The 22,450-nt window shown below is 46.5% G+C and overlaps 1 protein-coding gene across 1 annotated transcript; it reads left to right on the top strand.

Annotated features, from left to right (window-relative positions):
• The first annotated feature begins 12,306 nt into the window (after nucleotides 1–12,306).
• LOC136996642 (olfactory receptor 4E1-like) lies at nucleotides 12,307–13,242 on the top strand. Its single transcript, XM_067317530.1, has one exon. The coding sequence runs from the start codon at nucleotides 12,307–12,309 to the stop codon at nucleotides 13,240–13,242; it is 936 nt and encodes a 311-aa protein (XP_067173631.1).
• The last annotated feature ends 9,208 nt before the right edge of the window (nucleotides 13,243–22,450 follow it).

Here is a 22,450-nt window from a genome sequence, read left to right as displayed (position 1 = left end):
TCTCTCTGCTGCTCCAGAAAGGCATAAGTCTCCCATAGGCGCTATGCCGGATCTACCAGCCCTGTATGGATGTCAGATATCTTAGGGCCTCTGAGATGGTACTAGACACCTTTGCGTAGGCAACTTCATTTGCCAGTAACTCACATAATACATTGTGTCTCTTAATATGGGCATTCTGTACAGCAGGGCAACAATATGGGAGCAGGTTTTGCTCTCCACCAAACAATGCCTGCTGATCTCTTTTAGGGTCTCCTCTCTTCCTCTAGCCAGGAATTCCCTGGTAGCATTTACACTGGCTCAGAGTTGCAACACAGTTACAAGCTTCCTATGGGGAATGCCTCTATGACTTTGCTGCCCAGCATTACTGAGAGTGTCATTTCCAAAGTTTGAAATACACAACCTTGACAATGTAGCTTGGTCCATTTCACAAATTCCTCCTTCCTCCAATTCTGTAGACTTGGGAAGATAACTTTTGGAGAGGGATCTCCCATTCGAAGAACACCTCGTCCTCTTCATGTGTGACTGGGATCACTTTGATCACTTTTTTATCCAAAACTGCTGGTCTCTCATGTTTGCTACACTCAGCTGCCACCCACAGTCTCTCAAAATCTTTATCAATACCTTCCTTTAGCTCTGCAGATCAAATAATGCTATATTGGGAGTGGGTAATTCTATGCAGCCTACCAGCCTGCACATCTGGGATCAAACCAGCCAGCTGAGTGATCCCCAAGCCACTGTCTTTAGTATTTGGGTAGAACATGGAATCACAGGTACAGGCAGGAAGATGTAACCAGCCTTTAGCTGCTGACTGAACACTCAGGTCAAGCCTGTGGAGGTACACCATGGTGCATTAGATAGATTGACTTTGTGACTGTTTAACCCTTCAAGATATTGACCTTCTGCAGTGGTTTTAATGGTGCCTTTCCAATCCACCTTAACCAGGACTCAAGTTTTTTCTTGCAGCTCGAGGCTTCATATCCCATTTGTGAGTGCTGTAAGATCTAGGTGAAGAGACAAGGGTGAGCGGATTGGGCCCAGAAACTGGAGTCAGACCTCAGGTGATACTGGCTCCTGTGTCTGTGGTGCCAGTAACTGGGGCAAGAGGGGGTCCTAGCATCAGTCACCGGAGCAGGACCATAGGTTGTTGGGCCAGTGTACTCAAATATCAGCTACTGAGGGTGGCCAGGGTGAGTGGAGTGAGGGTCTCAGTGTCAGCAGCTGGAGCAGGGATCACAGTTCATAGTGCCCGTGTACCTTGGCAATAGCTGCGTGGGGAGGGGGACAGAGTGTTTGTATTTCCCCTAAATCTGGTATGCGGGGGGGGGAAGGGATATAAACTCAGCCTCACTACTGGTTGAATTTGCAAGCAGGAGAGCAGCAGCTGTGCTTGGGATGGAGAGGCATCCCCTCGGTGCACCAGGCTGGGCTCCAGTGCCCAGACAGGAATCCTTGCATCCCAAAGCCCGCTGGAGGCAGCGGCTTTATAACATCTCGCAACAAAATTACAATTTTTTAAGGGGGTGGGGCACAGAAAGTTGACTTTTGCATTGGAGATACAATTATGTCAATCAGATATCATTACGTCAATATCTAAAGAACCACATGGCCAAGACACAGTTACTAGTCAAAGCAGCATTGTTCACTCATGCAAGCTTCATAATAAAATCCTTTGCCTATTTGCTAATCCTAATCACAAAGACCTTGCCAACAGGCAATAAGATTTTGCACCCGGTAGAAAACTAAACAATATAATTCTGAGTAATACAGCCAAAAACATTGATTTTTTTCTTCTCCACTCAGGAAACTGGCCAGCGTCTTGGGCATGACAGTGGAACATCGGCAGATTTCCCAAGCAGAAGTACATGGGTTATGAAAGTGCTAAGCAGCCACAAACAGCACAATGATGAGGCTGTTCCCAGACATGGTCACAATGTAAATCATGAGGAAGACTAGAAAGAGCGGTATTGACTTTTGTAAAGGTTTCCAAGTGCCAGTAGGATGATTTTCCTGACCTGGTTTTAATGTCCTCATTCATTTTTTGTCATGAATTGCACCAAGAAAAATGAATAACAGATTAAAAGTCAGGAAAAAAGCATTAATGGGAGCAGTTCTACATGTATTCTGTGTTTGAAACACACTGTAGTGTGTTCCATTCAGTGAAGATCAAAACAAAAGAGGACTCATTTTAAAAGAGGTATTTGATGGGGGTGACGGAAGAGTGTGAATTGTCCTCAAGGTGTTTCTCCTTTTGCACTTACTGCAGGAAGGGTTTTTATGATTTAGGTTCAGAAGAGCAGACCCTCACTCCAGCAGGAGTCAGGAGACTGACTCCTGAAGGATCCATCTCCCTTACCTTCAGACATCTCCAATACGGACATCCACAGCTGGTGTTGTTGTTTCAGGTTCATTTTACGAATGAAAGAGGACTTGCCGCCTGCCTAGACCCACTTTTCTTGTGACACCTGAGAAGCCATACAGTATCTCCAGGGGCTGGTAAGTACAACACAAGGCAGACCCTTGGCTTGTGGAGCAGAAAGTGGAGGTCAGACAGAAAACCTGGGGGCCTCCCTGATGGTGCAAGATTCCTATGTGTGGACAAATAGATTGAGCCATAGATTTCCATGTACTGTAACAGGAGCTTTGGAGGAATAGCTCACATGTGCACACATATCCTGTAGACACATAAATGCAGATAGGTGAATCTGGTTGTAAAGCCCACCCTTACCTCAGGAGATGAATCACACCTGAGATATGACCAATTCTATCCATTACCTGCACAAAGGCAATGCAAGTTTTGGTATAGATATCTATACGTTAGAAATCTGATTTGGTGTATGGGAAAGTGCGGAAGAATGTCGAGGAGATAGGCGATGGAAGCTAGCCAGACCGTTCCGTGGGAAAAGGAGCATCAACAGGACATGTTGACCCATAGCCATGTAGCTGGGCCTATGCCAGTGTGGTGTGCACCTGGGCTTTGACTCGAGATTAGCGATGAGCTCAATGTGCCCACTGCGCATGTGTATAGTACACAAAACCCACGTACAGTGCCCCCCCCAGCGTTCCTCGCCATGGACCGACGCTCAGCGGTGCCAGGGACTCTCCCACTCCTTTATTGCCTCGATTGGGAAATCGCTGGGGAACCCCCGCTCAGACGCAGAGGTAATAAACGCTCAGCATTGACCTCAGTGTGCCTTGTGTTTGTGTATCTGTTCCTGCCGGGAGTCGAGGCATCGCCCCCGCCAGACCCTTACATTTGGGATGGATGAATCTCCCATCTATGACTGGAGAAAATAAATACCGTCTTCTTTTTGAGCATTTAGCTACCATGTAATTTACATTACAGCAGTGTTAACACTTTGGTGTTCTACACACAAAATAGTAGAAGGTATTATTGATTCAAAGCATTTGCAATCTTAGAGTCATAGGATATTTGGAAGAGACCCCCAGAGGTCATCTGGTCTAAACCCCTCCTCCAAGCAGGTCTAAGCAGATGAAATTGTTAGGGATTTGTCTGGTTAAGTCTTGAACACCTCCGAGGGTGGAGATTCCATGACCTTTCTGGGGAACTTCTTCCAGTACTTGACCACTCTCATTGTAGATAATAAGAACAATAATAAATTAAATAGAAACATATATCTAATAAGAATTTCCCATGTTCCATCTTGCGTCCCTTACCTCTTGTGCTATCACTGTGCAGATCTGAGATGAGCCTGGCTTTGTCTTCTCTGTTTCCGCTGATCAGGTAGTTGTAGATAGCAAAAAGGTGTCGCATTAGCCTTCTCCTCCTAAGGCTGACCAAGCCCAGTTTCCTCACCATCTCCTTGTACATCATGTGCTCAAGTCCCCTGAGCATCTTGATAACCTCCACTGGACTTGCTCCAGTATGTCAACATCCTTCATGTACTGGGGAGTCCAAAACTGGACACAATGCTCTAGAGGTATCCTCACAAGCACTAAAGAGAGGGTAAGGATCACTTCCCTCTGGGCCTGCTGGTTGCACTCTTACTAATACACCCAAGGTGTGGTTGGCCTTCATTTGCTGCAGTGACACACTGCAGACTCGTTTTCAAGCTCTTGTCTTTCAGAATCCCCAGATCTTTCTGTGCAGACCTGCTTGCTAGATAGTTGGACACAGCCTGCACTGTTGCATGGGGTTATTCCACCCAGATTTGAGCCATAGTATTTGCTTTTCCTTCATTTCAGGAGGTTCCTGTTAGCCCTTTTCTCCAGCCTGTCAAGGCCCTCTGAATAGCAGCCATGCCCTCCAGTGTATCAGGTCCAACAAAGCATCTCTCCTAGTCAGTTCATCAATCAGCTTCACCAAGAAATTATCTTCTGTGAATTCCAGAAATCTGCTCAGTTCCTTGTGCCCAGCTGCGCTGCCCTTCCAGCAGACATCGGGGTGGTTTGAGTCACCTGTGAGTACCAGGGGCTGTAACTGTGAGGCTTTCTCCTGCTACAGGATCATCTTATGTCTGTGTCCCCCACCGCAGCACCTTTGTGAGTTGGTCCAGAGATTCCCACGTCCCTGGCTCTGCACTCTATGAGCAGTTGCCTGGCTGCATGGCTGCCATGGACTTGATTGGTGCCAAGAGCCCTACAGCACTCCCCTGGAAGGCAAAAAACAAGGAACATAATTGCACGCTAACTGGGCCAAGTATGACACCTACAGACCATGGCTCTGTTCTCACCACAGACAGCCTCAGAACCAAGATCCCTGCACCACCAGAGTTCTGCCAAGCCCCACAGCCTGCCACCCTGAATCACCCAGGCCCCAGGACTGTAACTCTGCCTCTGCCTCAGTCACTGCCCTACTCCCTCCAAAACACTATGAGTGACTTTACAGATGTCTTTGAGAAGAAGGTGGAAGAAATGCTACCACTCTATGACACATATGACTGCCACATTGACCTGATCCCAAGAAAGGAGATGCCTTGCCACTCTGAATTAGCAGCCCATCAAAGGATACCTTGAGGACAATCTGGCACAGTGATTTATCTACCTCTCCTAGTGGCTCCTCATGCCAGAGGAGGGGAGGAAGACTATGGCCCTATATAGATTACAAGAGGCTTAACAATATCATGGCGAAGAACTGGCACCCCCTGCTCCTCACCCCAGAGCTATTAACAATCCTCAGAGGTCTCTGCTTGCTTTTGAACTTCGTTCAGTTTCTGCCACTTAGCAGCTGCTCAGGTCTCGTCCCATCTAGGGTCAGGAAAAGTGAGTGGCCTTTTCTAATCATTCCATAGATAAAGCCTATTCAATCAGTGTATCCATTGCTAAGTCTGTATCGTTCTGTCTATGGCAATTAATGTGATAATGTAGCTCAAGCAAATGGCCCAGACCAGCTGAGCTGTGGTTCAGTCTCAGGATATGGGAAGCAATACACAAACTCCTCAACTTGTAAATTACACATCTACAGTTTAATTGTAAAAAATAAAAAATAAAAATCCTACTATGTAACTTAAATGACTACCACAGTATAAGCACTTTTTAAGATACACTCAACATATGGCAGTAATTGTGAAGCTACAAACATTTATACATTCAACACACAATAGCAGTTTGACAGTACTGATCAGCCTGTTCCTACTGTCTAGGTAATAAGAGCATCTGACCTGAGAGTATTCACACATTGCAGCTTTCTGGCATGGGTGTGGAAGCTCCTCTGCAATGTCTTGCAGCAGTTTGGAAGTCAACCAGGAGGGCTGAGCAGCAGTCAACTACCTTCCAATCCTCTCCCACATAGATTTTGCAGTTGGAGGCTTTATTATGAGTGAGTCATTCTGGAGCATTTGTTCCTTTGTCACAGGTGGGATGTCTCCAGCTGCAGCTACTCTGTTTCTGGCTGGCTGTCATTCTCACTGTGGCTCTTTTGGACACTGCTGAGTGCTTATGTTTCCACTTGTGCACAAATCACCAACCACAGGCAATATGCTCTTGCATGTATTGAAATTCAAGGTCATCTCCCACAGCTTCCTGTGCTGAGCTTAGACCTGACTCATCACCTTGCCTGGTCTGATGATTATCGGACTGCTGACAGAACCCACTGCTATCCCCAACTGAGATCTGCTTGGGTGTTGCGGGTCTGTGCTCTATTGGTGCAGGTGCTGCCCATGCTATGGCCACCCTGGGCTCCCAGCTCACCTTTGCTTGTGGAGCAGCCCCGCTTGCTGCTTTCTGACATCTTCTTAGAAAAGAGCCCGTGACTTTAGTAACTCTCCCAAGCAGTCACTCAGGTGTTGGAGGGACTGTCACAGGATGTTTGCCTGTGTCTGTAAGAACTTGAATATCTCAGTAATGGTCTCTGTGCTTCACTTTAAAAGTCCCGGTTCCCAAAAGTTGAGAGGAACTGTTCTGAGTGATTGCACTTAGGCTGAAACAAGAACTTATGCATTTGGGGAGGAACACAGGACTGCAACTCTAAAAGAAAGAAAGACAGCCAAGATTTTTCTTTTGCTTCTCTATGGGGGGAAGTCTGGCTTAATTACTTGCGAGAAGAATATCTGGCTGAATTCACTACTCGTAACACCGCTTACACAACATCTTGAGTTTGCATTTGCTACAGTCTGGCCTGAAAGCTCTGTATTGACAGTCTCTTAATCCAGGTCAACAATCGCTCACTGCACAAGAAGTAACAAAGAGAAGAGATTCCAGAACTCCAAAGCAGGGTAGAATTAGTCAGAGTACTGAATTATTTTTCACACTCTTCCCAGAGAAGACTCATATGTAGCTAGATGCATTTGTAGAGAGAATTTCAAATATTCTTTGGGTGCTGTTTTCACAGGTATTTTTATAAAGGAAATATGATGCAGTGTATTTTTTCAATTTTACTATTCCGCCTGTCAGCCCAATGTAATTCAGCCTAACACCACCAACAAGATTGCAAATATCCCACTTTATTAATAGAATACTGACTCTTAGCTGGTTTCATTATAAATGTATCACCTACTCTGATCTTCTAGTGAACACAGGGCTGAATTCAACTTGTATTGCAAATCAAGCAGGTTTTTCAAGAAGAATATTCAGTCCTGTCATTTGGGTTTCTTTATTATTATTAATAACAATAATAATAATAATAATAATTTTCTTGTGCCATTTCTCAGCGATGGATTATCCATCGCTGCCTTTTGTAAACTACTCCAGCTGACAATTAGTCTATTGAAAATACTCTGTAACCACTGCTGCCTCACTGACCAGGTGAATACCTTTGCTACATCAAAAAGCCTCCTGGTCTCCCTGAAGGCAATTAGAGGCTTTGATCAACCTATTCCTATACTTTTTTTTTGGTAAATAAATAAATAAATAAATAAATGAATAAATAAATGAAAATAACTAGATTGATTTCCTTAAGTCTTACTAGCAGGTATGTCCTATCAAAAAGGAAAGTTTACTATAAGAAATGTAACTCTTTATTTTATAACTTCGGGCTTTTATGTGGAAAAGAGTAAGGGTTTCTTATGTAGTAGGCTACAAAACAACACTGACAACTAAACCTGGCTCCTGAATTAATAGCCTTTGCTATAGAGTTATGGAGTTCACTAACACAAGACAGCTCTATGACCAAAAATGTAGCAGGGTTCCAAGAAGGACTCAGCATGTCCAGGGTAAAGGAAAGTAAAAAGGCTGGGCTTTAAGAGCCAATATAAATGTGCTGGTTACTTCAGCTGATGATCTCAGTGTCTTTTCACAGTTAGTGAGTCTACAGAGAGGTATAAATTGGGAGGCATAAATCCCACTCAGCAGGTCTCTCCATCCCTTTATTTTCTAATTTCTGGTAGCAATATGGGAGGATCAAAATAGATCTCAAGGACTAACACCCTCACCCCACCCCCTGGGGGAAAAAAAAAAAAGAAAGAAAAAAGAAAAGATGTTTCTGTGAAAAATTTCCTTCCCTCTGTCATGACCAAAAACATGGCAGAAATGACACTGAAGCAGACCACAGTGAGAGAGTTCATCCTTCGGGGACTGCCCTCCAGCTTAGAGGCACAAATGATCCTCTCTGTGGTGTTTCTGCCCCTCCACCTCATGACTCTGCCTGCCAACCTCCTTGTAATGCTGTCTGTTGATCACGACTGATACTTTCTCATAGCCACATGCCTCTTCCTCAGCAACCCTTTTTTCCCCCAGATCCACCATTTGTCTGTTACAGAGCCTGAAATGTTGGGTGACCTCTTCTGTGCAGAGAAGATCATCTCTTTGGAAAGATGTGTGGCCCAGATGTTCTTCCTTCATCTCTGTCTGTACAGAGATCTGCCTCCTCACTGCAACAGCCTATGACTGCTACAGGGCCATCTGCAACCCCATGCACTAGCATCTCACACTCATGCAAGAGTATGCCTACAGCTGGCTGGGGCTGTGTGCGTGGGGACAGGGATCCCCTGTGGCCTGACTGGAATTATGATCAAGCTGCCCTACTTCACAAAATTTGACAGCTTGGTCTGTGATGTGCTGCCGGTGATCAAGGCGGCTTGCACGAATGCCTACATTATTGAGATGCTGAAAATCTCCAGCTCTGGGCTCGTCTAGGCTTGCTTCACGGTCCCACTGGCCTCTTATGGCATCCTCCCAGTCTTGCTAAAGAAACATCTGTGCAAAGGTGTGCACAAGGCCCTCAGTGCTTCTGCCATCGGGCTCATGGTTGTAATGCTCTTCCTGGGATACTGCATCTTCATTTACTCCTGTCCTTGCACCAGCTTCGCTGAGGGCACTGTGATATCAGCCTTCTTAAAACAGCCTTCACCTCCTGCTAAATCGCATAATCTGCATCCTGGGAAATGAGTACATGAGGTGGGCACTCCCCAAGCTATTTGGGAGAAAAGTAGCCACAGAGGAGAAATAAAAGCTAGAGCAAAAGCAGCTGCACTTTCCAGGGTCAGCTGCTGTTTTTTTCAGCTTTATCAGCAGTAGGTAAATTTCATTGTGACAAATCAGCTTCTAACCTCTTTCTGTGCAGATAATCCTGGCACTTCACTTTGTAACTTTTAGGCCATGCTTATCAGCCTGTGTTTGAACTCTCTTGCCTCACCGGGAAACGTAAAAAAAGGGGGGTTTCTTCCAAGATTAAGTTACCATACAAAAGACATCACTTTCTACCTTTTTTTTTTTTTTTTTTTTGAAGTGTATTCAAAGCAATGTGCAAGTTTTCATTTTGAGATAAGATTTTAGAAAGCTGAGGCTTGGTTAATTCCTTTGCTTGATTTTCCCCTTTTTCCCCACACTGTTCTCAAGCTGTTCTAAACATCCATAGCTCTTACTGACAGAGCAGCTAAAGATGCAAATGAAGAACCGGAGAAAATAATCCTGCCCATACTTGACTTTTTGTCACTGTTGCAAGGAGATAAGAAACATAATGCTTGAATGCCATTCATTAGGCATATTGTTTATTAATATTTCTCTCTTTTTAAGGAAAATCCCTTAAGATGAACGCCTGAAGCTGCAATCCTTTGTCAGTTCTCCATCGCCACTTTTGATCACTCAGTTTGCACTAGTTGCAGTGTGCAGATTTTCAGCATGGCAGCTCTTATTCAGAGGCCTTCTTCCACACTGAGTTTGTGATCCCTTTCCTAAGTCCAAGTCATTTGGGCAGAGCTCATGGGCTGTATTCTGCTCTCCCAGTGCGTAAACTTGGTGTTAGTTCACCAAGAACACCTTTAAGAAGGCAAAGCGAGTTATGTGGCATGGGTGAACATTTGTTCTTTGTCTCCAGAGGCCATTGAAATGGACTTTGAACAATTGTGTGAGCTACTATAGCCACACAGGTTTTCTGGGTGACTAACTGGACCCACAGCTCTACTCCCAAGGGACTTATTAAATCTCTGCCAAAGCTTATACTGTCAACAACCTAGGATGATTTAACAAATCCCTTTGTGACTCTCTAGTAAGGCATGAATTTAACATTTCTTGAGTCCCAAATCTGTCTTTCAGACAAGCACACAGCCCAAGCTTTATCAGTTCTCTATGACTTCATCACAGCACAAAAGGTTCTGTATTTGGTGTTCAGAGTAATTGAGTACCACACGCTCTTGCTCTCCAGAACTAGCTGTTACGGGGAAGGGTTGAAGGTGTAAGTCACCTCTGCATCCCTGTTTATCCTGTCACTGTTGAGCTTCAACTTCTGATTTGGGGGCAGGTCTTCTTCGTATTGGCAGGAATGCTTTGTAAGTAGGCAGGAAGTTCAGTTTCTATTTTGATTTTTGCATTGTTCATGAAGTAACCAATCAAGATTTATTTTATTTTATTTTATTTATTTGCTTCTTTCTTTGTTTGTTTGTTTATTAAGTAAAGGCTTGAACTAGTTAAATATCAGGACGATCTTCCAGTATGAGGGGACCATCTGCACAAGATAACTTGGGTATATTAGAGGGATCCCCCCCCCTCAAAAAAAAAAAAAAAAAAAATCCAAACCAAAGCAAACCCTGCCTGTTCAGTTGCAGGAATTATCAATTCCTCTGGCTAGAGGAATTTACGGATGCCAATCAAAAGGAAGAAATTTGTTTATCCATCTCCATTTTTTAGACCAAAAATTGCTTTTTCTTTTATGGAGAAAAAACACTGGAATTCAACTCACAATCATTCTTTTTCCGGACACCGCTGGAAACTACATAAGTAAGCTCGGTTTTTCCTCCCTACTCTGTTTGCTTTTGGGTTTGTTGCAGGGAGAAGGGGCTGAGACATTGACTGGAAGGAGAACAACACTTCTGTTTGGTTGCTTTTCAGTCCTTTTTGCAAGACCTTGAGTACAGGAGGAAATCAGGCATCTGATTCTACCAGGTGTCTTTGGAGACATCAGTATCTGTCTCTCAGCAGACTCCAAATGAAGACAGGAGCCTCTGTGCAGGTCCTTGGCAACTTTAGAGCCCTATGAAAATGTTAGTCGTGGGAGCTGTAACAGGCGAAAATACTAATGTAAATGTACATTTTACAGGCTTGTGGCTCCACTTGTAACAGCTGCAGACCACTTTGGGGGTATTCAGCCACTTCTGGAGCGTCCACATGCTGTTAGAAATGTAGCTATCGTTCAGGTGCTTGGTTAGCCCTGTTCTCAGAAGCTCAGTGTATCAGCAGCAAGGAAACCACAGAGACATTGATTTCCAAATACAAGAACCCTGGGTTCATACTCAGAGATGGCTTCATTTTCGCAAAGTGGGGAACTTTGAGAAGTCCTGCCGTTTCCCACATCATTATTTCTGTTGTATGACCGCCTTGAACCATGCGCTGTAAACAAGCTTTCTCCTTTGTTGGACAGGGTTCGTATTCGATGTCCTCTCGTCTCACTCCTGTTCCAAAGACAAGATTTTGTGTTTGTGTATGTGTTCCTTTGATTATTTTGCCAAAATTTTTAGATTTTCATTTCAAAATGAAAATAAAATCACAGGAACACTGGAATATGGAATGGGCAGAGCTATTCAAGGTCACTGAATTTGTGACTGCAGGTGTTGCATTGCTTGATCCCTCATAAATACATCAGCTATCAAGCAGCTGAGGTTTCTGACTGGCTCCTGACTGAAAAGCAGGTGAATCTGTTCTCCCCAAGCAAGGTTGCAGCTGGGAAAGAGAACTCCGCACTCAAATGAATTTGCAGAAAGCTACCTAGCAGGAAAAGGTGGTGTCATACCACATTTGGAGACTGTGCTGGGTGTTCTTACTTTTGGGAGGAGGTTGGAAAACCAGGCAAGACTTAGCAAACAGCAGCAACAAGTATCTAAGGTCGTAAAAATGATCTTTTAGTGAAAGCCTAAATCCCCAGTCTATGAGATCTATGAAGAAGTTAGCAGTGACTTCCCTGAAGTCTATTCAGATGTCATCTCACTAAACTGCAATGCCCAACACAGAAGTCTTCCACTAATCATTTGGTTTCCTCTACAGTGAAGGAAGAGGAATAACTGCAGGCACAGATTCATCCCTTTTATGTCTGACAATTGCAGACAGGTAGCTTAAACTAGACACCTGGAATCAGGAAAGATGGATCCTAGGTACATTCTGCCAGGAGGTAAATCTTCCTGCAACTTGATAGCTCCTGAGTAAGTCAGAGAAGTAAGTCAGCTTGCATTGCATTGTCTGGAAACTGAAGAAAGCCCACAGTCTCCTTTGGAAACCTGTTCCAGTACTCGCTTGTCCTTCAAGCTTGAATACTTCTGTTAATATTAGGCATCACCTTTTGGGTGAAACTGTTAGGCTGTTCTGTCTTTATTCCTCCATATAGCTCAAGTTTGTATGATTGTCATCATGTTCTGTCCTCTCATACCATAAATTTAATTCTCCTTTCACCGTGTCCTTTCTCCTAGGTGCAACGCAGCAGTAAACATGGTGTGGCAGAATCACACTAGAGTGAGTGAGTTCTTCCTCTCGGGCCTCACCACCAACCATGCTGTAGAGCTGGCCCTCTTCACCTTCTTCGTGGTCATCTACATGCTGATTATTTTGGGCAACATGCTCATCATCTTCACGATTGCACATGACCAGCGTCTGCACAGTCCCATGTACTTCTTCCTCAGCAACCTCTCTGTCATTGACGTCTGCCACTCCTCAGTGGTGATGCCCAAGATGCTGGCTGACTTCCTGGTAGACAAGAAGAGCATCTCCTTTGAGGAGTGTGTGGCACAGATGTTCTTCCTCCACCTCTTTGCCTGCACAGAGATCTTTCTCCTCACCATCATGGCCTATGATCGCTACCTAGCCATCTGCAACCCCATGCATTATGGCACCATCATGAGCCGGAAGATGTGCCTCCAGCTGGCCACAGTCATGTGGATGGGAGGGCTGATACATTCTGTGTCCCTCACTGCCCTGACCCTCAATCTCCCATACTGTGGTCCCAGTGCCATTGACAACTTCTTTTGCGATGTCCCTTTGGTCATTAAGTTGGCCTGCACAAACACCCATATCTTAGAAATGCTCATTGTCTCCAACTCAGGCCTCATCTCTGTGGTCTGCTTCCTGGTGCTGGTGACTTCCTATGTGGTCATTTTGGTCTCACTAAGGAACCATCTCTCGGAAGGGCAACACAAGGCATTATCTACCTGTGCTGCTCACCTGACAGTGGTGACACTTTTCCTGGGACACTGCATTTTCATCTATCTCAGGCCAGCCAAGAGTTTAGCTGCAGACAAAGTCGTGTCAGTTTTCTTCACGGCCATTACCCCTCTGATGAACCCCATTATCTATACCTTTAGGAATGAGGACATGAAAAATGCTTTGAGAAAGCTATGCAGGCGGCAGATTGATTCCCAAGACAAGTGACACTGTTGGGAGTGAACAGAAGGCTGCCAATCCCTGTGTACTGTCTGTCCCTATCCCCTCCCTCCAGGGTATTTTCTGGGCATGTATCTTCAGATTTTGACTTCTCTGCACCCTTAGCACTGAGGTGAAATCAAACAATGGCACTGGCTCTCATCCACAACAAGTTCTTTGAGGGATGCTTTAAGCTCATTTATCAGAGGGAAAGTTTTGAAATAGAAATGCCAAGGATATTCTAGATTGCTATGCTCTAAGGACCCAGCTCCTTTGGGCTCTTCATCTAAGCAGCCTAAGTGTATTTTGCAGGAACACTTCTTCCATTCTAAGGAAAATTATCCCTTCACCCTACGTACTCCTAGAAGAAGTTAATGCTTTAGCAAACACAAGACTACTCATTTGGTTTCCTCCTCTGGCCTGTGTAGTTAGGCTGAATTTGAGAGTTTCAAACTTGTCCTCATTCAGATAAGGATTTCATGGATGTACAGGTTTTGTGCAGACAGATATTTTTAGCCCAAACCCTACTGCCTCTCTTTCCCTGCATGCAGCAGGACAGATCTTTTCTTTCCTCAGGATGTTGCTAAATAAGCAGGTGAAGGCAGATCGGAGCTCTTTGCCCTTTTTCAGCAGGGTGTCTGAATCAAATGATACTTTTAGCTTAGATACATCTACTTATCTATTTTCCATATGGCTGCGCAAATGTGTTAGCACAACTTTGGGTGCAGCTTATGATTTGGAACAAGGAGCGAGGAGAGATAGAAACTCCCAAGTCTCCACTGCCATCAGGGAAAGGAGCAGATAGACACATGCTATGCAGACAGATGATGGTACTGTAGCATCAGCTGAGGAAGCTCATAGTCCTTGTCCTCTGGCCCACAGGCATACTCCTCTCTGGGGCAAAAGCATTGCACATATTCCTCCCGTGACAAATTGCCAAGGACCATAGTGGGGTTTTGCTTGCATGCTTTTAGACTGAGGTAGCTGACCAATGTTAATGCTTAGCTCTTGCAAAACAGCCTCCTTCATCAAGAGACATAAGAAAACAAAGAATACTGCCCTCACAGCCAGTGGCTTTCCTTTGCTAGCCAGAGGAAATCAGCGGGAAGAGAACCTGTCTGATGGGCAAATGACTAAAGTTCAGCAGTCTCCCACTGTTCCCCACTGCTCCTAATCTGTGGAATTTCATCTTAGGCTAAAGAAAATACTGAGAGAGAATGGGGCATTATATCCTCCCGCAGCCAGATCTTTATGCAGTGCTGCACATTTAGAGGGCTCCTGAGAACCTCTTGGGTTATGCTGAAGGAGGTAAGGGGTTTTTTGGTCTCTTGATCAAGAACAAAGCTCCAGCACAGATGCTTTTTACAGTGTCCAAAGGTACTTTGGAGGCCAGACTAGCTTCTGCCTGCTCCCAGCCCTTCTCAGCTGTATTTCTTGTAGCACATTAAAGCACTTTGCATGTGAGTGAGAGATTTCCCTTGCTCTGGTGCTGCTGTAAGTCTACACCACCTCACCCGAGAGCTGGAGCAATTCATGAGCCAGCTGTGCTGACCCCATACTTTCAAAGAGCTCACAGTCTACTTCTACGGGGTAGGGATTGGTCCCTGCCCTGCCACCATTTAATTCCCACTCTTGCTCTGCCTCCATCATATGAATTACGACTGGTTAGAATAGCTAGTTCCTCTAAGTCCTGCTGTAAATCTTTCACTAAGGTTTTTTTCTGCTTCATGAACAGGCAGTGTACATCCAAATTAACAACGGTCTGATGGGGGGATGCAAGCCTCAGTGTCTGCCTCTGCTGTCAGGAGGGCACATGTAATGATCTCGTTGCCAGCAGGAGGGCAGGTACAAAGTCTGCACATGCTGCGGGTGGCTGCGTCCCTACCATGTCCATTACGGACACAACTGGCCTTTGAAAGCCAGCATGACCCAAGGAGGAGAAGCAATCTAGGAACTCATCACGAGGTCAGCTCATGTTCATGGGCCCAAATCAGTCAGTGAAGCAGGCAAGCTCTAGGCCCAGGAGGGTAGGAGGGGTTCACAGGTGTCTGGGGATGGTGCTTGTTGTGGGAAGAGGTGTGTGCTCCATGCCTGCCCCATCTCCCCCAACTCCTTCCTCTGCCCTTTGGATCCCTGCCCAGGGGGTTCTGGGATGGGGAGGAGAGTGCCACACACTGTCTCATTCTCCATGCAGTGGGGCTACACCGCAGGCATCCCAGCAGCAGGGAGGGTGGGGACGGGCACAGCTCCAACCATCTATTCCACCATTGCCAAGCAATGGGGAACAGAGATGGCCCCCATGATGCCATATTCCTACAGTGGTCCTTTGCCTTTTTCAAAGCACGGTCTTTGGTCGCCAGTGCACAGGTTTTGATTTTCTCCAGGATCACCACACTGAAAGTGTTAAGTGCTCATCTGAGTGGTGGCAAACAAAGCACTACAGCAGATGAGGGCCCTTGCGGTTAAGGCACATTTCCACATTTAAGGTTAATTCCTTCTCATTTCTGCAATTCAGAGGTTTCAGGTTTGTGAACCAGAGAAGAGGACCAGGTTCACCTCATTATCATTGTTAATTTGATCCAGCACTGATTTCCAATTGTTTATGTACAGGTTCTGTGTGTCAGCGTTAGTGGCTAAGATGCCAGTTCTACATGTCCCCAGTGATTCTTTCCTTCTGCTCCAAGGACAGCTGTGGCAGAAACCTCCAGTGGCTCCTTCTAGCTGTGAAATGTGGCTGTGTTTAGAACCTTTTGATAGGAATGGAAAACATTTGATTTCCCATGTACTAAGAAGGCGGCATTAAGCTTGAGCTCTGCAAGAAAGAGGTGTTTTAATCTGGAGTGCATATTTATGACAAAGTCCTGCTTTCTGGGAACACGCTTTCCTTCCTCTTTCTTTCCTTCCCATATATTTCATTCCTTTGTCCATGTAAGATTCCCAGGCCATCCAGAACATCCACTGAAATACCAGAAAGAGCGGTCTTGGGAAACTGTGCTTTAAAAAGCCAAATGCCCCTACCTTGCTTCAGATGGAGAAGGGGGCCAAACCTCAACAAGATGAAAAGTCCTCTGAGCTTGTCACGCAGCCTGCATACCTGTTTTCAAGCTTGGGACAATTCATTTTCTGGAAACAGTTTCAATGAAGCGGTGTTGGCTTCCAATAGCTCATTGGGCCAGATGTTCAACACCCACAATCCCATGGGCTCTGATGAGAGATATCAATGACCCCTTATGGGCATAGCTCCAAAACATCTTCTGGTCCTTGCTTCCTTTGGCACTGATGGCCTTTGGGGTGGCTCTGAGCTAGTGCTGTCAGGGTTGGCTGTGTCCAGCTGCAGCCCTGCAGCAGGTGCACTGGGATGTCACAGCTGTCATTGTTGTCATATTCAGCAGGGACACATCGGTTCACTGCTGAAAGGCTGCTGAAAGGCTGCTGAAGGAGCTAGAGTGGGGTGCTGTGAGGTGGAGGAGGGAGCAGTGGGTCTTGGGGAGAGAATGTAATGATGCTGCAAGTGGCCTGGGAGAAGTTTGCTTTGCAGTCCTGCCACACACACACGCCTTTATTTTCCTTCAGGTAGAAAAGGAATTCCCACAAGAAAATCCCTCCAGGACCCCATCAGGAGTCCTCATGGTTGAGACCACAGACCAGACAGGATGCGTATGAGTATGGAAATTGAGTATGACAAGAAGGGAAGAAAGCCTTCCAAATGAAGCCTCACGTTCAATCACAGAATGGTAACTTGACCATTGCCTCTCTGTTTTTTTTTTCTGTGGAAGCCAGTGAGAGTAGGATGCTGAATGAAGACTCTGTGCCAACGTCTGGAAGGCCACAGAAGGAGGAAAGTCCCCAAGCCTTTCCCTTTCTGGCTTGGTGTTTCTTCTCTACTGACCACTGTCCAGGGTCAGTGCAGCTGGCTGTGTGTGGGTGGATATGGGCACTGGGGAGCTCCAAACTCCTTATGGTATGGGGGAGGAAGCAGGGGAGGCAGCTGGGAGAGCATGAAAGGGAGGGCTGTGCAGATGGATGAAGTTAGCTGCTTGTTAGTGACTTGATCTGGGAATCTGTTGCATAACTCTCTGTTTGTCTATCTTCTTTCCCCTTGATGTAGCATCCTGGGACAATGAAGGAGCCAAGGGGATTATGAAAGGAGGCATATGTGCCAATCCCATGGCACCAGACTTGATGGCTCTGCATGTGCTGGACAGCTGGCTGATGTCATTGCAAGCCCACCCTCAATCATCTTGGAAAGACAAGAGTGATCAGGAAGGTTCCTGATGCTTGCTAAAAGGCCCATGTCATCCCCATTTGAAAGAAGGGCATCAAGGGAGATCCAGGGAACTAGAGGCCTGCCAGCCTTACCTCAGTTCCTGGGAAGGTTTTGGAGCAAATGTTCATGGAAGTCATTCCTAAACACAGGAGGGACAAGAATGAGATTAGTGAGCCAGTATGGATGACCAAGGCGATGATTGTCCCAGTTGCTCACCTTACTTTGACTTTTTTCACTCCAGGTCTCCCTCACTTTACAGCACCGTCTCCATGCCCATTGGGTGTTGCCTGAAAAACAAAGCTATGGGCTTCTGCAATTTGCTGGTGTCTGAGCTCCCCAACAAGCCATTTGGCTTCTTTCCAAGCCCTGCTAATGCTCCTCAGTCACCTAAGATGTTCCAGTCCCAAACTTGCTTGTGTCCTCAAATTCATACTATATCCCAGCAGTGAACTGCACATCCTTCTTCTTAAACATGACCACCGCATGCTCTGTGTTCTCCATCCTGCCTGTACCAGCCACATTCCTACATGCACACAGCTCTTTTCCTGCACTCCTATCCCAGCCCTACACAGTGGCAAACACTGCCTCTCAGCTGTGACCCATTGGCCCCTCAGAAGAAGCCTTGGACTTCCTGGCATTTTCTGGTGCTTATTACAACTTCTCTGGCTTCCTCCAGAGATCTTAGGAGGGGACAGTTTGCTGTTGGTTCTACTAAGGTTCTTTATGACAATCTTTTATGAAATGTTTGCATTTTTATGATTTCTGTGCATGCATGTGTGTGTGTGTGTGTGTGTGTGTGCAGGGACTGGGGGGGTGGTGCACAAGGGGAAGGGTAGTCACAGAAAAGCACCAAGTAAACTACATCAGGCACTGACTGGGCTGCCAAGAAGAACCATCTGAGATATCCACAGGCCTGAGGCTTCAGGGCAAGACTTCTCTCCATAGAAGCGGACCCAGCCTCTGACACTCTCTAGAGAGGGAAATCAGCAGTGTCCATGCCATCTGAACACTCAAGGGGTGGGTTTTGAGTTCTGAGATCACCCTTCTTCTGACCCATTTTAGATATGTACTTCAGGATGGGGAACCATGCCTCGTATTGGTCATGCTGATAACATTGGCATTGCCTACTCAAGGTGCCGCACTACCATTCAGAGGGACCTCGACAGGCTGGAGAGGTGGGCGGAGAGGAACCTCGTGAAGTTCAACAAAGGCAAGGGCAGGGTCCTGCCCCTGGGGAGGAATAACCCCATGCACTAGGACAGGTTGGGGGTTGACCTGCTGGAAAGCATCTCAGCAGAGAAGGACCTGGGAGTGCTGGTGGACCGTGAACCAGCAATGTGCCTGGTGGCAAAGGTGGCAATGGTATCCTGAGCATCATAGCAGCAGGTAACGTTGCCAGCAGGCGGAGGGAGGTGATCCTCCCCCTCTACTCAGCCCTGCTGAGGCCACAGCTGCAGTACTGTATCCAGTTCTGGGCTCCCCCATACAAGAGAGACATAGGGCAACTGGAACAACTCCAGCAAAGGGCTACTAAGATGATTAGGGGACTGGAGCATTTCTCATATGAGGAAAGACTGAGAGAGCTGAGCCTGTTCAGCCTGGAGAAGAGAAGACTGAGAGGGGAATCTTATCAGTGTGTATTAGTATCTGAAGGTAGGGTGTCAAGAGGATGGGGCCAGACTCTTTTCAGTGGTGCCCAGAGACAGGACGCGAGGCAACAGGCACAAACTGAAACACAGACAGTTCCATCTGAACATGAGGAAAAAATCTTTTATTGTTAGGGTGACAGAGCACTGGAAGAGGTTGCCCAGAGAGGCTGTGGAGTCTCCTTCTCTGGAGATATTCAAAACACGCCTGGACAGGATCCAGTGCAACGTGCTGTAGGTGACCCTGCTTGAGCAGGGGGGTTGGACTAGATGATCTCCAGAGGTCCCTTCCAACCTCAACCATTCTGTGATTCTGGGAAGCTTTACACATTTTCTCGACCAAGAATGGAAGAATCACACCCGGCACTTGGAAAGGGGTGAAGTTGTGGGATACATGGTTTACTTTAGAAGGCATTCAGTATGCTTGCAATACAAAAAAGGTTGTGAAGGCGAATGGGCATGAAAGAAACATCCAATGGAGCTGCACAGAAGGAGGATGGAGCTGTACATAATATGAGGTGATACAAATCAGATCAGCACGTAGAGAAGACTTCTGCAGGAAAGGCTTTGTGAGGGATTACTGTAACTTTACTCAACTTAAAAATAAAGGGTAGACAGTGTGATAAAGTGATGAGGAAGTGTCCTAGAGAAAAAAGAGCTGGGCGGAGAGGAGGTTGTAGAGGTTTGAGGTAGTCCTTTCAGGATCTAAGCAGGGTGTAGTTTGGAGTCAAAGAAAAATTCAGAAGCTCTCAAGGAAGTCTTGGAATTAGTGCTACTAACCACTACAAGAACAGCACAACGCTCTAATAGAATTCTTCTTTTTCTTCTTCTTTTTCTTCTTCTTCTTCTTCTTCTTCTTCTTCTTCTTCTTGACGATGATAAACTAAAATTCTTTAATTTTATTCCTGACAGTCTCTTATTTCACAAATTAGCTACAACTTCTCAATATTTAACCTCTTTCTTACATAAGGTTTCAGAACAGCACTTCCCCTCCCCCCCCCAAATCTTTGTTTGATGTACACTGGCATAACGCTATGGCACTCCAAGTGCCTTACCCCCACCACCACACAGAGGCACAAGTCACAGGCATATTCCTACAATGCTTCTACAGGCAGGGCTCTGAGGGCTCAGACTTTCTGAGGATAACCATGCCAAGAGAAGGTGAGGTAGCTCAGAGTGGCTTCCCATTGGCTTATTTTAGATCTTTTCCGTGGTTGGAATTCATCCTGCCTAATTTTAAGAGTGGGATTAGGTCAACCAAATTTAATGATTTCTATTTATGTGGCTATTTATCAAACACCCCCTCCATGTGTCACTCTTTTGAGACACTGCATCTGTGAGCTGCAACTCCCTCCAGCAGAACATTTCCTGGAACCAAATCTCTCACTTCCTGCTTGATGATGGCATTAGCCAACTGTCTATAATACAAATGTGGGCTCCAGATGAACTCCACCCCAAGCCTTACAGAAACATTTGGATTCAGAGAGTGCAGAGGTGCCTAAGGGAGGTCTTCACATCACTCAAATGTGCTTCCTAGCCTGGGATTTTCAGCTTTATATATGTTGAATAGAGGGACACGGTCATCTGCTGAGGGGGAAGTGGAAAGCCCTGCTTAGAAACCTGGCTACTGCCTGGTGCAGGTTCAGTGGATCTCCCTCCAGAATCAGAAAGCTTGATTCAGTGACAAAGCCCAAGGAAAGTGGGAGGGCACATGCCTGCCCACCCTTGCTCCAGTGGGTAGCACCTCGAATATGACAGGAATCCAACTGGAGAGGACACCACCCTACCTGAACACTCTACAGCCCCAAGCCCTCTATGACAGTGAGCAAAGAAGAGCTGACCTGCTGGCAGCCCTCTCTGACACAACCCAAGTGGCCTCATCGGTTGGGGAAAACAAACGTTCAAGTCGTGAGCCAGCTCAGGTGGCCAGCATAGCTCCTGAGGAGGGACCAGCAGCAGGCACTGCATATGGGTGTGAATCAGCATCTCCAAGAGAGTGTCCACTACAGCATGAACATTGGCACCCCTACACTCCCACGATGGGGAGCAGAGAAGCACTGACCTGCCAGAGGGCTCCCGGAACGCCTCAGCAGACTGTGTGGGTGGGTATAGATCGGCATGCAGGAGAGGTTACGTCTCTGGCCTCAGCACCTGCACTGCCACATTCCCTGTGACAGGGAACCAGTCAAGGTCTTTGAAGCCTGTGGTGGCTGGTGGAGGTGCACAGGGCACCACCAGCCATCTGCATTCAAATGGCATGAACTGGAACTGGCATTGGGCCTTCCCATGCTGCAGTGTCCAGCTTAACCCTCTTGCAAGTGGGCAACAGCTGCTGGAACCTGCCACTGGCTCGGGATCTCCATGGTTCCTGATACCTGGCAGAGACTTGTGGAGCTGCCAGAGAGCTACTGGGAGACTCCTGCACCAAACGGGAAAGAAAAAAGGTTTTCTAAAGAACCAGTTTAGGAGCTGCCCCTACCTGCCCTTGGGAGCTGCCCTACCCTTTTCTCATGAGCCAGCCACATGTGCTGGAGGTGCCCGGGAGTGCTGCTTTGGAACACAGCAGTTGATCACCCTCTGGCCTATGGACGTACAGCTACGTCCAAGGAGTCTGGAGAGCTGAAGAACAGCGGCCCCTCCCACCAGCAAGGAGCTCAACAGTGGCTTCTACCCATTGTATCTCATCCTCCACCATGCACCGTGACAAAGAGTGTGGCTCTGTCTTCTTGGTGACCTCTTGGTAAGCATCCAAAGGCTGCTGTCAGGTCCCCCTGAAGCCTTCCCTTCTCCAGGCTGAACAATCCCAGCCTCCTCAGCCTCTCCTCATAGGATAAGTGCTTCAGCCCTAGACCATCTGGGTAGCCCTCCACTGAACTCGTCCAAGTTTCTCCACATCTCCCCCTGTATGGAGGGGTGTGTGTGTGTGTGTGTGTGTGTGAGAGAGAGAGAGAGAGAGAGAGCAAAACTGGATGCAGTATCTAGATACAGACTAGCAAGTACTGAATAGAGGTGGATAATCACTTCCCTTGGTCTCCTGGCTGTGCTTCTGTTAATACAGCCCTGCATGCTGTTGGCCTTCTTTGCTGCCAGAGTACGCTGCAGGCTCACGTTCAGCTCACACTCGGCCAGGATCCCCCCGTCCCTTTTCTGCAGAGCAGCTCCCCAGACAGGCAGTCGCATGCCTGTATTGTGGGAGGGATTCTTCCTTCCCAAGGTCAGGACTTTGCATTTGTCCTTGCTGAAGTATGCTTTAACACACCTAACACCAGACTCAGCACTACATTCAGCAGAAAATGTAAGCACC

The sequence above is a fragment of the Apteryx mantelli genome, unplaced genomic scaffold (assembly GCF_036417845.1).
Source record: "Apteryx mantelli isolate bAptMan1 unplaced genomic scaffold, bAptMan1.hap1 HAP1_SCAFFOLD_63, whole genome shotgun sequence".
Lineage (NCBI taxonomy): Eukaryota > Metazoa > Chordata > Aves > Apterygiformes > Apterygidae > Apteryx > Apteryx mantelli.
Note: the sequence above shows the minus strand (reverse complement) of the source record. Positions and strands in the feature narration are given on the sequence as shown.

What these genes read in the sequence shown, in the direction of transcription:
- LOC136996642 (XM_067317530.1), top strand. Translation starts at nt 12,307, where the DNA reads ATGGTGTGGCAGAATCACACTAGAGTGAGTGAGTTCTTCCTCTCGGGC.